We start from the raw sequence: 15,605 nt of genomic DNA on the forward strand, positions 1-15,605 counted from the left end.
AAAGCATTCTGACAAGTGACATTTTGGTCTGTTTAGTCGTCTCATCCTGGAACGAGACATTTAGCTCCAATCACCCGCATTCCGTCACCGCCTCACTCCAACCGCTCTCACCAAGGAGACTGGAAGCCTCACCATGACAGGACAGATCCTCACCACTCCTCTGAACACAGGACCTCAACAACACAGCAACAGGTAACCTCGTGTATTCTGTTCACTTAATAATGAAATCATGATCATTAAATCTGCCAAGGAGGTAATATTTTCGCCGGTGTTTATCTTTTAGTTTGTTTGTTTGTCCGTTAGCAGGATAATGTCAAGAGTACGTCACGGATTTTGACAAAAACTTAAAGACAGACCTTAGGCCATGGAAGATTACATTAAATTTGAGAGGGATCAATATACTGATTCTGGATCAATTTCAAAAGTAAAAAAAAATCCCTCTCTCTTATCATTGACAACATTTCAAAAATGTATATCTTGTTTTGTATTTGACGGATCTGTATGAAATTTGACTCACGTATGCCGAGGTGGTTCCTCAAAAATCCTACTATCCAGATTGGATCCGGATTGTGTATTTCATTGCGTTTTTGGGGGGAAAAGAATGGGGGTGCTCATACATTTGGACCTACTGCAGTGATGGTCAACTTTTATTCACAATGGAGGCCACAAAAATGTGACTGAAATGTGTCCGAGGGCCACATTGTCAACGTTTATTCATGTCAACAGTTAGAATAATGATCGATCTGAGCATTAAGACGGGAAGGAATGAAGGTTTTTGTTATTTGTGTTGTTGCTTTGTATGTTTTTTTTGCCAGTCTGTGTATTTCAGTTGGTGTTGAGTCTGTTGTCATTTTTTGTATTTCAGTTGCTTTTATGTTTTTTTTTTTTTTTTGCTTATTTTGGTAAATTTCTTTTAGTTTTTGTTGTCATCTTGTGGTTTTGGAGTAATTTTGTTTTTTTGTAGTTTTGTGTATTTTTCTGTTATTTTGTGTATTTTCAGTCATTGTCAGTGCTTACTTTGGGGGCATCACAAATTGAGAGTGAGGGCTGCTTGTGGTCTACGGTACTTTATCGTTATTAATGGAGATAGAAATTTCCTAGAAGCCTTTAAATCAGAATCAGATGCACTTTATTGGTCCCAGGGGGAAATTTTATTTTTTACAGAGGCCGGAGAATTATTACAGATGAAAAGAAGAAACAATAAACAAAGAAAAGAATACGTACATACTGTAATTATGTAAAAATACTGTTAATTAAATACAAGTGCACACATTATGGTAAAAACTAATACAAATGTACAAATATAATACAGATACAGTATATGCTGTACAGGAATCAAGAAGCTGTTGGGTTGAAGTGAGGAATTGTGGAATGGTAAAGTGTGAATGATTATTCACAGATATCTGGATGATTGATGCTGATCATGGTACAATATCTGTCAAAGAAGACATTTGGCACGAGTGCTCTTGTTATAATTGTTGTTGATTAGCTCTGGTTGATAATCTGATTAAGTATCTTCTTTCTTCTGGTGACATATTTCTGCAGGAAACCTCTAAAGCGCGGGGAGGAGAACACAGCTTCAGCAGCCAAGCACCTGTAAACCAGAGCTGTGGCAGTAAATCACCACATCATGGAAACAAAGGGAAGGATGAACGCAGGATCCCGTCGTCACCAGCAGACCACACTCGTGTGCCTTACAGCCACCAAAATCATCATTACCAACATCAGCGGCACACTGGCCACTCCCGGGCCACGGACCACAATGCCGCACTCCGCCTGGTGGAAGGACAGGACTCTCGGAGCCATCATTACAAACAAAGCACAGTAAGAGACAAGCTAATGCTGCTACTAGATTATTGCAGTTCAGGGTTCTCGCCAGCGCTGTTGAGCGTAGGGGCCCCCGACGTTGTAATTTGGCTCCCCTACGGAGCGATGACGCCCCCACGCTCTGTTTTCAACAACGTAAGGGGGATTTTCTGTTGTTTTTTTCTTTTTTTAATCAGTACCGCCTAATAATTGTTGCACATGTGGACACAAAAGAGAATTTCAGGCATTGACGTTTTGTTTTAACTCTCTTTTTAATCTGCGAAACCAAGAAACATAAATCAGCTGCACCGTTTTATTTAATCCAGGCGATCTGCTCGAATGCACCCGCCTTTAACTGAGGACCCCGATGCTGCCTGTCTGCATCCTCCGCTTGGTACGCGTAATTACTGTCCAATATAGACAGTTTAGCTTCAACCAGACGTAGCATGTAGCAACACATGAAGCTGCTCGTCATGTTTATAGCTTGCAACGGATCAATCTACATACGCACGCACGGCTGTTAAAAACGTCTGATTGAAACGTGTTCGGCCTCAAAGACACATCGGCTTCATTCTGGTCAGACAGGTTAGGGCCGTGTTATCTCAGGCCGGGTCTTCTTTTTTTGACCCGATTAAGATTCTAGTGTGGGTGTGCATGCGCACGTCCTCCGTGTGTCTTCCAATATTAGTGCAGGTCCCACATAATACCTCATTTAAGTTTGAAAAGCGTGTCCTGGAGCCAGTCTTTTGAATAAATTTGATTTCTTGTCTATACAGTGTCAGTGAGTATTCACTCGTGGAGGACCTATACCAACCATGACTAACTCTACAACTACGTTCATCATCACTTTCAGCAATTCAATAAAAAACGTTTAACTTTAAAGTAAAGCTGGAAGAAAGATTAAAAAAAAATACCTTTACGTCACTAAATTTGTCAAATTCATGATTTTTTTGTTCCTGCAGGAAACTCAGCGCAGAGGAAGTTCAAGAGATTCAGTCCACTTTAAGTCCTCCGCTGCTGATCTTTCACTGCAAAGCAGCCCCAAAAATGGAGGGTCCATCTCCACCTGTCCAGGTCCTCTTTCCAGCCCATCTTCACATTCGGCGTCCGGTGGCAGAAAAGATCCATCAGTATCGCAGCAACCCTACTCCAGTGGACAACAGAACACCCACAAAAGCCCCTGTCACTCATCAAGACAGAGCCTGGCATCTGTCAGGTCTCTCTCACCGCTCCCAGATTCAAAATCCAAGTTCTCAGTTCCTAAGTACAGAGCGATGTCACAGCCTCTCTGCTCACGACTGTCCCCCCACGGCAAATGTAAAGACAAAAAGCCAGAGGAGTCGGAGGAACACAAGCCTGAGCACAAACCTAAAGACAAGCTGGCGAGAAAGGCGAAGGGGGAAGTTAAAAACACAAACAGAACAAACGAGGAACGGAAAAGGCGAAAAAAAAAAGAGGGGAAAGGGTTGGAGGAGAGGAGAAAGAAAAAAGATAAACGAACAAAGAGAGAGAGGAAATTGAGAATTAAATCTGATCGACCAAGAAAAGAAACATCTTCCTCCACATCTGATTCTTCTTTCCCTGGAGAGGCCAACGTCAGTAAAACCGAGACATCTCCTGCAGCTCTGTCACCATCTAAGTACAAGCACACACAGAGCAGTAAACAGACAGAGCTGACGTCACAAAGTTCAAACGCTTCTACACCACCGCCCTCCGAACCAGCAAATACCAAAATGAACAAAAGCAGTAGCAGCCCCCTGAAACACTCCATCCCCAAGTGCACCATCCCACCTCAGCTCGAAGTGAAGCCCTCTGTCATCACATCCCAACAGGAGCGTAAACCAAAAACACAGCCAGAGGATGCACTCCCATCTCTTTTATGTAAAGCCTTAGAGCCTCTGAGCACAGTGTGCTCCGTTAGCTTTGAGCAGCTGCTCTACATCAAAGAAGGAAAACAGGGAGCATCTCTCACTGCTCCTGACCTACAGCCTGTCGCCGTTCTGGGGAATGTCAGAGAAATAGGGGACAACCTTGACAACACGCCCCCAGTGCTCAGTTGGCAGGGCTCTCCAGTGTCCGTTCTGGGGGAGGAAGAGGAGGAGCTGGAAAAGGGAGTGATTCGTCGCCCCGTCCTGCAGCCCAGCCCAACTCAGTGCTTCTCACCTCCACCTGCAGACTGTGAGATCACTGACATTATTAAAGAAGAACCTTGTAAGGAGCCACTGGATGATTATTGCCTAGGCAGTTCTTCTGGAGTCCGTAACCCGCTCTCGTCAACCAAGCAAGAAGAGAAAAGTAACGCTGTGGTAGAAGGCAGCAGAGAGGCCTCCGGATCACTTCTACATGAGCTCCGCCAACACAAAACCGGTTTGGATGACGTCTTCAAGAGTCTTGCCACTTTTCTTGAAGGGCAGAGAGTCACATGTCGTGGCGGGCCATTCGGCAGGCCTCCAGGTAAAGGGGTGAAATACTCGTCATCACTTGCTGTGGAGCCAGAGGGACGCGGTCACGACAATCAAAGCTCTCCTCCTAAAACGCCTCCAACATCTTCCTCCGAACCTGAGAATCAATTGCTTATGTCATCTACCTCAGACACACCTTTAAAGACGCACAGTCCAGCAGATCTGAGCGAGTCTGTCACAAACACATCAGTGCAAGGAAAAAAAGACGCAGTTGAGAATGACGTAAAAACGAAACAAGATGACCAATACATGGAGATCCACCCAGAGGAAACACGGTCCTCACTTTTAGACGAGTCGCTGAGTGCAGAGCTGCGAGTGACCACAACCCATCCAGCATCATTCACCAACCTCATTACCGTCTCCTCTATAGAGAACAAAGGAAATGTTAAAGAGAAGGAAGCCACACGTATGGATAAAAAGAGAAAACGAAAGGTGAAGGAAAGACGAAGAGGAGGCGAGACCAAGGCCAAGATTAAGACGGAGGAAACTAAGCTAATCTGTGCTAAAAATCATGCAAATAAAAGCAAGCCAACAAGGAGAGCTTCATCCTCAGAGGTCCTTGTGTCCAAAAGCTCAGCCCGACCACCCAAAGACAGCGTGAAAGATTCCCCCCTCCCTCAGGAACATCCATCCACCCTCTGTAAAAAGAAAAGAAAAACGGAGTCTCAAACGATTGCAGAAAATGTGGAGTCAGAAAAGAAGCCGAGCCGACCTGCTGGAAATGCACACGGTAACACCTTAAAGTCAACATCAACTGCATCCAGTGCCAAAGCTCCTCCCTGCTTATTAGCCACAATGGACCCTCTGCAAATGAAAGCACTCTCCTTTGGCTTAAAGGAGCTCAAGATCCTCCTGACTAAACTGGAGTGTTCTGGAAGGCAGACATTTAACATATCAGAGCTTCAGGGGCAAAGAATCCCACTTTCAAAACTAAGCATCAACCACTCGGCCTCAGAGCTAATCAGAGCATGCAAGTAAGTACAGGACTGGGGTCGTGTTGGTGTTGAATGGGGAAATGCTATTTTTTATATTTATTTTTGAAGCGATTTATAAAGATGATCTAACCTGTGAGGTAACTGGAAAGAGTATGAGAGCAGTCTTTTCAGATCAAAGGTTTAAACTTTAAGATCAAGTCATTTTTTTACTGTATGTCATAGAATATTCCTTTTAATTTTGAAAACATCCGGATCAATATACTGAATCTGGATCAGTTTAAAAAAATCTCTCATCATTGGCGAAATTTCAAAGACTCACATCTTGGTTTGTAATGATCGATCTTTGTGAAACTTGACTGAGTCACTGTATGTCAGGTTAGTTCCTAAATTTACCTCACCAAGTTTTATCTGGATTGCAATTGTTATTTGGACCTACTGTATTGTTTTTAATTCACACAGGAATTTCTTCCTAGCCTTTAAAGTGTGAATAATCATGGTACCAATAGAGAGGTTAGCGCTCTTGTTTCAGTATCTTATTTAACTATTTTCATCAGCTCATTTTCTTTCTTTCCAATTGATCAAATGTGATTAAATTGGTGTATTTTCAAAAGCCATTCCATATTTTTATTGGGATTATTTGAATGATATTTAACCATAAATCGTCACGATTTTTTAGTGGAACACATACCCAAATACATATTTATTACATGTTTTTTGTTGGGTTCCACTGTCCATATTTTTAATGACTGCTCTATGTCAAAAAACGATTGAAACGCTACTAATGTGAATCAATTTAAATGTTTTTTTTCTCACTCTACTTTCCAGGGGGTTAAATGTGAAAGGAAAATTCAAGGAATCCTACCTGCCTCGTACCTTCTCTGTTAAACCCAATATTAACAGTGAGACACCGATTCCCCGGGAGAAAATTAACCCTCCCACGCCCAGCATCTACGTAAGTTGTTAATGATATTGTTACTTGGATTTCAGCGTCAAGTTGATGTGCCATTATTTAATTGCAAAACAAATACTCAAATGAGCTCCCATCAGCCTTTGCAGTGTTTTTGCTTTAAGGTTTATTAAACCAACCAGTGGCGGATGCTTTAAGACTACAAGGGAACCTCAGCTTCCCCTAAAATCAGTGGTCAAATATGTAGTGTTGTGTGTACATTTCATTGACTAAATATATGACAGAACACATGTATGTTTAGTTCAGAATAAGCTTCTTATAACAGGAAACTGACAGTGACAGCGTGACGTTCTTCATTCATTACCGCAGCGTCACAGTGTTAATAAACAGTGGTGAAGTTCAGCTTCAATTGACTTCAATGGGAGAGGATTTAGTGGTTGATCCACTGCAGTCAAACTAGACGCTCATTGGATAAATGCTCGGTTATGACGCACTTAGTCCCGCCCATCGGACGCCGGGCTTCACAGGAGGTCTATGGAGCAGTGGGCTGGATCTGTCTGTTCCGGACGCTGGAATAATGGATGATGATTGGATGATCTGTCTCAGGCTAATTCAATTTTGATTGACAGCGAAATGAGCCAATCAGAGAGTATGACGTTGTAAGCACACAGGCAGGTTTTTCAAATATTTCAGTCCGTTGCTCTGTGTTGACACGGAGACTTTGCTGATCCTCTCATAGCGAATTCACTTCTGACAAACCTAGTGTCTGTTTTTGGTGTTTGTGGAGACTGTTACTGCTTGTGTTGTGAGACTTTTGACCAAACACTCAAACTCCAGCAAGCAGCAGCTACGCGTGTGCGCGCGCGTGCATGTGTGATAATCTACAAATAGTTGTTGACAACAAAATGTGAATTCTACTAGAATTCACATTTAAATAAACAGATACATTTTCTGAAGTAGGCAGAAAATGAGCTTCCCCTGCATGAAAGACCAGCAGCCGCCACTGAAACCAACAATGGTTTTTCAATGCAGATTCTTTTTGTGAACAAGTTCACAATGGAAAGAAAAGCTCGTTTTATTAATTTAATTAATTTTTTTCATATTTCACAGTGATGTATTAAAAGGTGCATTTAAAAGATAAAGGTGTTGATAAGGCCAACATGAAATGAACAAAATGTATGTATTGTAAAAAAAAAAAAAAGCGTTCCTATTTCTGTTTTATTATTATTTATTAAATTAAAGACTATTTGTTCAAATTCTCAAAAACATTCTGATTCAGTCAAACAAAAATGTAGTCTTTTTAAATTAAACGTGTCCAACTACGCGGCTATGAGTCGTAATTGCTGCAACATTGACCCGTTTGGAATGTAAATGAGCAAAAAATATAATACCTGTCAGCTAATTTATTAATCAGAACATTCAAAGTTAAACAAAAAATAAATAAAAGATACTGGTGCTTGATTCTCGCTGCGAGGCACCAAAACAGCCCAGATGTCTGTTATTCTGGAATGTTCTTATCTAAGTGATGCCACCTGTATGTTTTCCATTAGTGTTAAAGATCATACTTCTGTTTCTGTTTAGTTGCCATGTCTTAAATATTAATTATATATTTCTGTAGTTGGAAAGCAAGAGGGATGCTTTCTCTCCAGTTCTGCTGCAGTTCTGCACCGATCCTAAAAATGCGGTCACGGTCATCAGAGGTCTGGCTGGGTCCCTCCGTCTCAGTGAGTTTCCTCGGCTACGTAAAGATATTGTCATTCAACATTTATTGAAACAAGATGGTTTGTAGTTATTCTGAAAGTAAACATTTGACATGGTTTTTTTTTTTTCTTTAATTTGAAAAAATATTTATAAAATATGAATAATTTGGGTATAATTGAGGCTATTACATTGATAGTAATTCTTTCCTAATGTCATTGCTATTTTTCTGTCATTGTTGCCTTTAGAATAATTCGAGGTTTGTATTGACAGTTGAAAGTAGCTCTTCTTTCTTTTTCTCTGTGAGATCTCGGACTCTTCTCCACTAAATCTCTGGTGGAAGCTAACTCGGAGCACGCGGTTGAAGTGAGGACTCAGGTGCAGCAGCCTGCGGATGAGAACTGGAATCTGAGCGGCTCGGCTCAGACGTGGCCCTGCGAGAGCAGCCGTTCACACACCACCATCGCCAAATACGCCCAGTACCAGGCATCCAGCTTCCAGGAGAGTCTGCAGGTACACATCGCTCCACTCGCTGGCATTTTCTGATGTCTTGGGATATATTTTTTTTGTTATCATAAAGCCTCATGCGCATTGCATTTCTCAGATCCTCGGATCTTGCATTAAGGGCAGGGTTCTCACCAGCACTGTTGAGCGTAGGGACCCCGACGTTGTAATTTTGCTCCCCTATGGAGCGATGGCGCCCCCTACGTTCAGTTTTCAGCAACGTAGGGAAAGCTTTTTTAATCGGTACCGTCGTAATAATTGTTGCACACTTGGACACAAAAGAATCTTCCAGACGTGGTTGTTTCATCTCTTTTTAACCTGAATAACCGAGAAACGTATATATCAGCTGCTGTCTATTTAATACAGACGATCTGCTCAGATGCTCCCGTCTTTACCCGAGGACCCCTGCAGCTACTTAGCTGCCCCAGATGCTGCCTGTGTGCGCCGTCCAATATAAACTGTGCTTCTTTTTTCAGCACGATTAAAGCTCTAAAATGGTAAATGGTAAATGGTACTGCAGGTCTCACATAATACCTCATTTAAATTTATAAAAATTTAAACGTCTTGGAATCAGTTTTTTGAATAAAATGTTATTTCTTGTTTCTACAGTGTCTGTGAGGGTTTATTAGTGGAGGACATATAGTTAATGCTTGGTGTAGTTACTCATACCAAGCATGAGTAACTGTCTAACTACATTCATCATCACCCTTAACCATTCAACAAATAACGTTTAGCTTTCAAGTAAGGCTGGAACAAAGATTAAAAGCTTTACTTAACAAAATTTGTCCCTCAGAGAGTTAAACGTTTTGAAATTTTTCACACCAGGGGCGCTCGCTTGCGCGCCATGTGATCCCCCTATGCTGTGGAAAATTCCTGGTGAGAACCCTGAAGATTATGGGGGATTTTATTGGTCCACCAATATTATTGGGTGATATTTTCCATAAAATATAATATCGGTCGACATCAGTATTGTGTCAGTAATTTTTTATTGAAAAATCAATATGTGTTGTTTTAGTAAACATGTCCAAAATAAACATGGCACTTTTTTGTACAGATGATTTTTGTGGAATGCATCCAGTGGGGCACATTAAAAGTAGGCTTAATGTATTAACTTCATGGAAATAAATATAATGGGACTTGAATTTACCTTAAGGAGGTTTATGTAACTATGTTAATATCGGAATTCTTAAATTAAGGGTTGGACAATATCGGCATATCAGATATCGGCAAAAAACTAATATCAAGTACAAACTTTTCTTTTTTTTTCTTTTTGAAGGCATTGCTTGTCAGGATTCCAACAGATCTTTAAAAAGTCTTAAAAGGCATTAAATTCATGATTCTAAAAACAAGGCCTTAATTTTCATTAAAATGTCTTAAATCAATGTTTCAAAAGTTTTAAATTGTAACACAAGTATGATTTTATGATTGTAATTTTGTTTTTTTTAAATTGTATTAACAACATGGGAAAATGTAAATTTAACAAATATTGCCTGTATTTTCTAAATGGTATTTATTTTTGTTGTTTTTATAGATTTCTGACTATTTTTGTAGGACTGTTTTGGGATTGATTTTGATTATTTTAGTCTGTTTATGGTGTATTTTACTGTCATTTTGTGCATTTACTTTGGTCGCCGCCAGTTGCACATCTGCAATAGACACTTGAAAAAAATTCCCCTAACCCTATGTTATTGATTTTAATTGCATTTTTTAATGGCAATAAGAAGTCTTAAAAAAGTCTTGAATTTAATTTGACTACAGCTGTAGGAACTCTTCTTGTTTTTTGTTGTTGTTTTGCCTTAAAGAAAAAAGCATTAAAGCTAATATTGTACAAGCTATACATGTGTATTTTTTAGTTCTACAGTGATGGATACTTGTTGGTGAAGCTTCTGTAAATGTGTTACAGGAGGAGAAGGAAAGTGACAATGAGGACGAAGACGAGAATTCTGCCGAACAAGCAGCCGCTACAAAAGCCCAGTTTGGCTCCGCCTCCATGCCCGTCCACACCCCCTGCAGCACTGTCAGGTCAGCACAACACTGGCCTGTTGTTTGTGTGAAGAAAATTTGTGCTTCACTTTGTAAACAACCCCTCACCTCAGACTTCTCTCCTCCCACCAGCTCGGAGCAGAAAACAGCTGGAAAGGTCATCAAATTTGGTACCAACATCGACCTCTCTGACCCCAAAAGGTGAGATGTTGTTTTCAAACCTTCCCCCTGAACCGAGGGTCTCTGTGGGTCTCACGTTACCTGCCATGTGTTTGTGTTTACCAGGTGGAAACCCCAGCTACAGGAGCTGCTGAAGCTGCCTGCTTTCATGAGAGTGGAATCCAATAACAACATGCTCACCCTCGTGGGTCACACAATCCTGGGCATGAACACAGTCCAGCTCTACATGAAGGTGCCGGGCAGCCGCACACCAGGTCAGTCAGTGGGCTGGAGACGCTGATCTGTGTTTGTTTTGGAAGGTACGATGAAAGGTTGTTAATAAGCAAAACAGTGGAGTCGGTTACAGAAAAAATATGACAAACTGTTTATTTTATTCGCACATTATGACCAGTGGGCGTGCACTGTAGCTGTTCCCACTCAACGTTCTTGAAGCCAAACTACGGCGCTTAGGGGCGCTGCCATCGTACAAATTTTACGCCATTTGGAGCCAGTCTGTGCAGTAGGGTCGGGTGGGAGGAGCCCTGGTAACACACCCCGCCCATTTAGCGTACTGCCCTGATGACTTACGCAGCCCAGCTACGCCAAGAGCATAAGTATCTTTCCCACTGGATATTCTACCAACGTCTTGTTCAGATCATAGAGGTTAGTACAAAACCACAATATATTTCAACGTAAATATTTAGTTAAATAGCGTCTTGTCTACCTTCACAACGTAACTGCTATTCACAATGAGAGCCATGCAAGATCCGCGGCTGTCAATCATCATCATATATGATGTAAAATCCAGTTTTTCAACCTTATAACACTTATTTAAAACAAACTTCACAGAAAAATTAGCACTTGAACACAATGTAGGGTGATGATAACTAATGATCACAGCAGAGTTTAGGTTTGGGAAAAAAATTATAATGAGTATTTTAACTTTACAGTTTGACCAACATCCCATCTGTTATCATTGAGGAGGTGGGGTTTATGACCTATACTGCAGCCAGTCAGCAGGGGGAGCTCTAAAAATAAAAGCTTCACCCCGCCGGGTAGATTGTTTTTTTTACGGTCTATGGTTATGACACTTGTTTCCTGGGCTCCTGTATTTGTGACTTTGTAATAAAACTTAATTAGATGCATTAATGAGTTTTTTTTTTTTTTCTTTTTTAAAGTTTTTTAATCACAGACAAAGTTTAGCTAATTAGCTTAGCCTTTTATTTCCTTTTATTTCACTCTGTGTATCCGAGTGTTATTGGTTTCTCTAAATAACGTAAATCCAAACCTTTGATTATTTTTTAGGGTATATTCCGACGCTTCTTTTCTCCTACTTCTATTCTAAGCCTTTTATGTCCATGTTATGAATATAGTTTAAAATGTATTCATGAAATCTGTCCACAATTAGTTTACTGAGGTCTATAATTGAATATATTTGTTTTGTTTTTCTCTTTTGTGTCGAATCTCATAAGGCTAACGGCTTTTATTTGATCATATTTTGTATTTCTATGTTTTTACTTAGATTTAAGTAAGTTCCCATTATTTGATCTGGACATCACAATTACATTAGTTGCCCAGATGTATTGTTTTGAGTGTTGTTGTACAACACCTGTCCACAGGAGGCTTTTAAAAAAGATTAAAAGTAACAGAAATAATAAGTAAGTAAGGAGGAAATATGCACTGCACAAAACATTACAAAAAAGAAAAGCAATATTAAAAGTTAAATGCAGTCATCAGTTACAGGGCAGAGGTAACACGGGCAAGCAGGAAACCAGGTAAAACCATTAATGCGAACACTGTTGTTTTGATTTTAGATGTTTTTTGAGGTCATTGTGAAAAGCGTTGTCATTAGTCACTAATTTTAGATGCGTGGGTAGAAAGTTCCACAGTTTTGCTCCTTTAACTTAATTAGTATTTTTTAAGTAGGTGTTCTTTGGTTGTTTTTTAATCACGTTACTGCTTATAACTTAAGGTTGAAGTGTACATATTTACCTTATTTTTTGCATATATGTTGCTTATTTCTTTGTAGGTCATCAAGAAAACAATAACTTCTGTTCAGTCAACATGAACATTGGTCCTGGTGACTGTGAATGGTTTGCTGTCCATGAACACTACTGGGAGGCTATTAATAAATTCTGTGAAAAGTAAGAAGGGAACATCCTTTATTAAACAAGCAGCTAAATGCTGAGTTTTTACTAACACATAATGTTGGGATGTTTCCTTCAGGCATAGAGTGGACTACCTTACTGGGTCCTGGTGGCCTGTCCTAGAAGACCTCTACAACTCCAACATCCCTGTGTACCGCTTCATCCAGAGGCCTGGAGACCTGGTGTGGATCAATGCAGGGACGGTGCACTGGGTCCAGGCAGTGGGCTGGTGCAACAACATAGCGTGGAATGTGGGGCCGCTCAGCTGTAAGTTACAGCGAGGAGCTCCTATGAAGCTTCAGGTTTCTTACTAAACACGCCTTGTTTTGGCTGCTGCTTCCGTTTGTGTGTCTTACATCTCAGCGTACCAATACCAACTCGCCCTCGAGCGTTTCGAGTGGAACGAGGTGAAGAAGGTGAAGTCGATCGTTCCCATGATCCATGTTTCCTGGAATGTGGCCCGAACCATCAAAATCACAGATGAAGACACGTATAAGCTGGTCAAGTGAGTAGGAATGTGACAAAATCAGCGTCACCTGTCCTGGCCGCAGCAGCGTACATGCGTTCAGCGAAGGCGGAGTTACATTGTCAGAGACTTTAAATGCCATCATCTACGTTGCTGGACTTTTAAAAGCTTTTAATCCATGTGGATCCTTTTATTCTATTTTACCTGTTGTTTAATTTAGTGATTTACAACCGTCAGCAAGTCTGTCCCTCCATGTTAAAGTGAATCTCCTGTATTAAAACACATGTATCCAGTGTTGTATGATATATCATGTAGGACATCATAAATAATAGCACTGCTTACTCTCTCCTTCTTTAAGTTACAGTAGGTGCTGAAAATTTCAAACTGCATTTTGGATTTATTTTGGCAGGTCCAAAATACAGCTTTCAAATTTCAAATTAAGAACAATAATAAGGAAAACTGTTACATTCGTACATTTGTTTTCATTCCTTATTTTTCAAGCACTCCCACACACTGTCTGACACTTTTGCAGTCAAATTGTTTTTCATCAACAATTATTTGTTACTCTTCGTTGGGATTTTTTATAATATATTGTATCATGAGTATTTCGTATCGTGAGCTCTATATATCGTATTCCATATCGTATTTTTGTTGTTACACCCCTTCAAGTGAAGTCATCTTGTGTTTTGGGTTTTTCTGAGGCATTTTCTTCCATCACTCAGTGTCTGCTCGTCTTCTCTGTCAGACACTGCCTGATGCAGTCCATCAAGCACATCCAGATCCTCCGAGACCAGCTGGTGGTTGCTGGGAAGAAAATCACTCTACAGGGCCGTGTGAAGGATGAGCCGGCCTACTACTGCAATGAGTGTGATGTGAGTCCACCCCCTCCTCCTGTGCTACAGTGTGAATGATGATCCAGGTGGACCTCAGTGTCAAACCTGTGTGTGTGTGTGTGTGTGTGTGCAGGTGGAGGTGTTCGACCTGCTGTTCGTGACGAGCGAGAACAGCAGTAAGAAGTCGTACCTGGTGCATTGTGAGGACTGTGCTCGAGCCAAGGCTCCATCGCTGGCAGGAGTCGTGGTGCTGGAACAGTATCGAATGGAGGAGCTGATGAAGATCTACGACAGCTTCCTTCTGGTCAGTGTCACTGTGAGGCCATCAGTCTGCTAGTTCATTTTCATCCAATCTATCTCTGATCTGATGTTTGGTTTATTCCTCCAAAACATAAAAGTTATCATCATTATTACTATTTCCTTGTCTTAATCTATTACAATTTCAATCAATACCAAATTAAAAAATCACAAGGTGATAAAAGAAAAATTAGTAAACTAATTTTACTGCATTAGTGCATTATTAGACCTTAGTAGGAAAGCTAAATCATCTACTAGTGGACCATTTGTGCTATTAATAATACTAGTTAAGCTATGAGTTTCACTTGCAACATATTTCATGTCGACTATTACTAAGTGTAACACAACAATGTTGATGGACTTGATTTATATAGCGCTTTATCACCACACTGAAGCAGTCTCAAAGCGCTTTACATAACAGCTCATTCACCCAATCACTCTCACATTCACACACCAGTGAGACAGGACTGCCATGCAAGGCGCTAGTCGACCACTGGGAGCAACTTAGGGTTCAGTGTCTTGCCCAAGGACACTTCAACACATAGTCAGGTACTGGGATCAAACTCCCAACCTCTCGATCAGAAGACGACCCTCTACCACCTGAACCACGGTCGCCCGTTAGTATTAATAGTGACACAACAATGTCTACTAGTAGACACTGTTTACTTGCTGCTAGTGCACCAAAAATTGTTACTAGTGAAGCAAAATGTGTGTTTACTAGTTCTACTGATACACCCAAAATATTACTAGCAGTACTAGTGCTTTTAGTTTACTAGTATTACCAATAAAGCCAAAAGATTCACTAGTAGTACTAGAAAACCGGATGCAAATGAAGAAGTAGGGGGGATTATAACCTAATCCAGCTCCTTGATTGGTCATAATATTCTTTAAAGCCAATGGCAAGCCTGGATTTGCTTTCCTCGCCCCTTTATTAGCGTATGAGACTTACCAGTGATGGTGTAAGTACCAAATGTGTCAAGGCTCTCAGATTAGTCAGGGGTCCAGCGTGTAACACGTCTCTGTCCAGTCGGCCTATTTTACTGCTGATTGTGTACTATTTAAAAGACCCTACTATTTAAAAAGAATTTATGTTTTGAGTGGATTCTGATTTATTTTGGTTTTTATCTTAGTGTCTGTTTAGTTTTCACTGTTGGCCCCGCCCCTCCTATAAAAGCTGGGAGGAGGGTATCCTCCAATCATAGACCTCAGTGAGCATTGATTGACAGCCTGAATGAGGAAGTACTTTCTTCAGTAGTGATGTTAGTGACTCAGTGCTTCTATAAAGTAGATTCTGGTCTAATCAGAGCACAGATCGATGTAGTTGGATCGTAGAAATATAAATTAATTCATCGATCTAATGGATGAATTGTTTCACCCTTAGTCGATACACAGCCCACGTAAGAATATA

General features: G+C 40.7%; 1 protein-coding gene across 2 annotated transcripts in view; it reads left to right on the forward strand.

Annotated features, from left to right (window-relative positions):
* The window catches only part of kdm6bb (lysine (K)-specific demethylase 6B, b), a 34,732-nt gene that overhangs the window by 17,915 nt on the left and 1,212 nt on the right, over positions 1–15,605 (forward strand). For both annotated transcript variants that reach the window (XM_028466015.1, XM_028466014.1), the window contains exons 8-21: positions 37–192; positions 1,546–1,824; positions 2,769–5,242; positions 6,029–6,155; positions 7,729–7,834; positions 8,116–8,321; positions 10,216–10,334; positions 10,428–10,496; positions 10,581–10,729; positions 12,484–12,598; positions 12,681–12,868; positions 12,965–13,106; positions 13,813–13,939; positions 14,034–14,204. In XM_028466015.1, coding sequence (XP_028321816.1) covers positions 37–192; positions 1,546–1,824; positions 2,769–5,242; positions 6,029–6,155; positions 7,729–7,834; positions 8,116–8,321; positions 10,216–10,334; positions 10,428–10,496; positions 10,581–10,729; positions 12,484–12,598; positions 12,681–12,868; positions 12,965–13,106; positions 13,813–13,939; positions 14,034–14,204 — 4,428 coding nt within the window. The remainder of the gene's footprint in view (positions 1–36; positions 193–1,545; positions 1,825–2,768; positions 5,243–6,028; positions 6,156–7,728; positions 7,835–8,115; positions 8,322–10,215; positions 10,335–10,427; positions 10,497–10,580; positions 10,730–12,483; positions 12,599–12,680; positions 12,869–12,964; positions 13,107–13,812; positions 13,940–14,033; positions 14,205–15,605) is intronic.

Source organism: Gouania willdenowi, chromosome 14 (assembly GCF_900634775.1).
Source record: "Gouania willdenowi chromosome 14, fGouWil2.1, whole genome shotgun sequence".
Classification (NCBI taxonomy): domain Eukaryota; kingdom Metazoa; phylum Chordata; class Actinopteri; order Blenniiformes; family Gobiesocidae; genus Gouania; species Gouania willdenowi.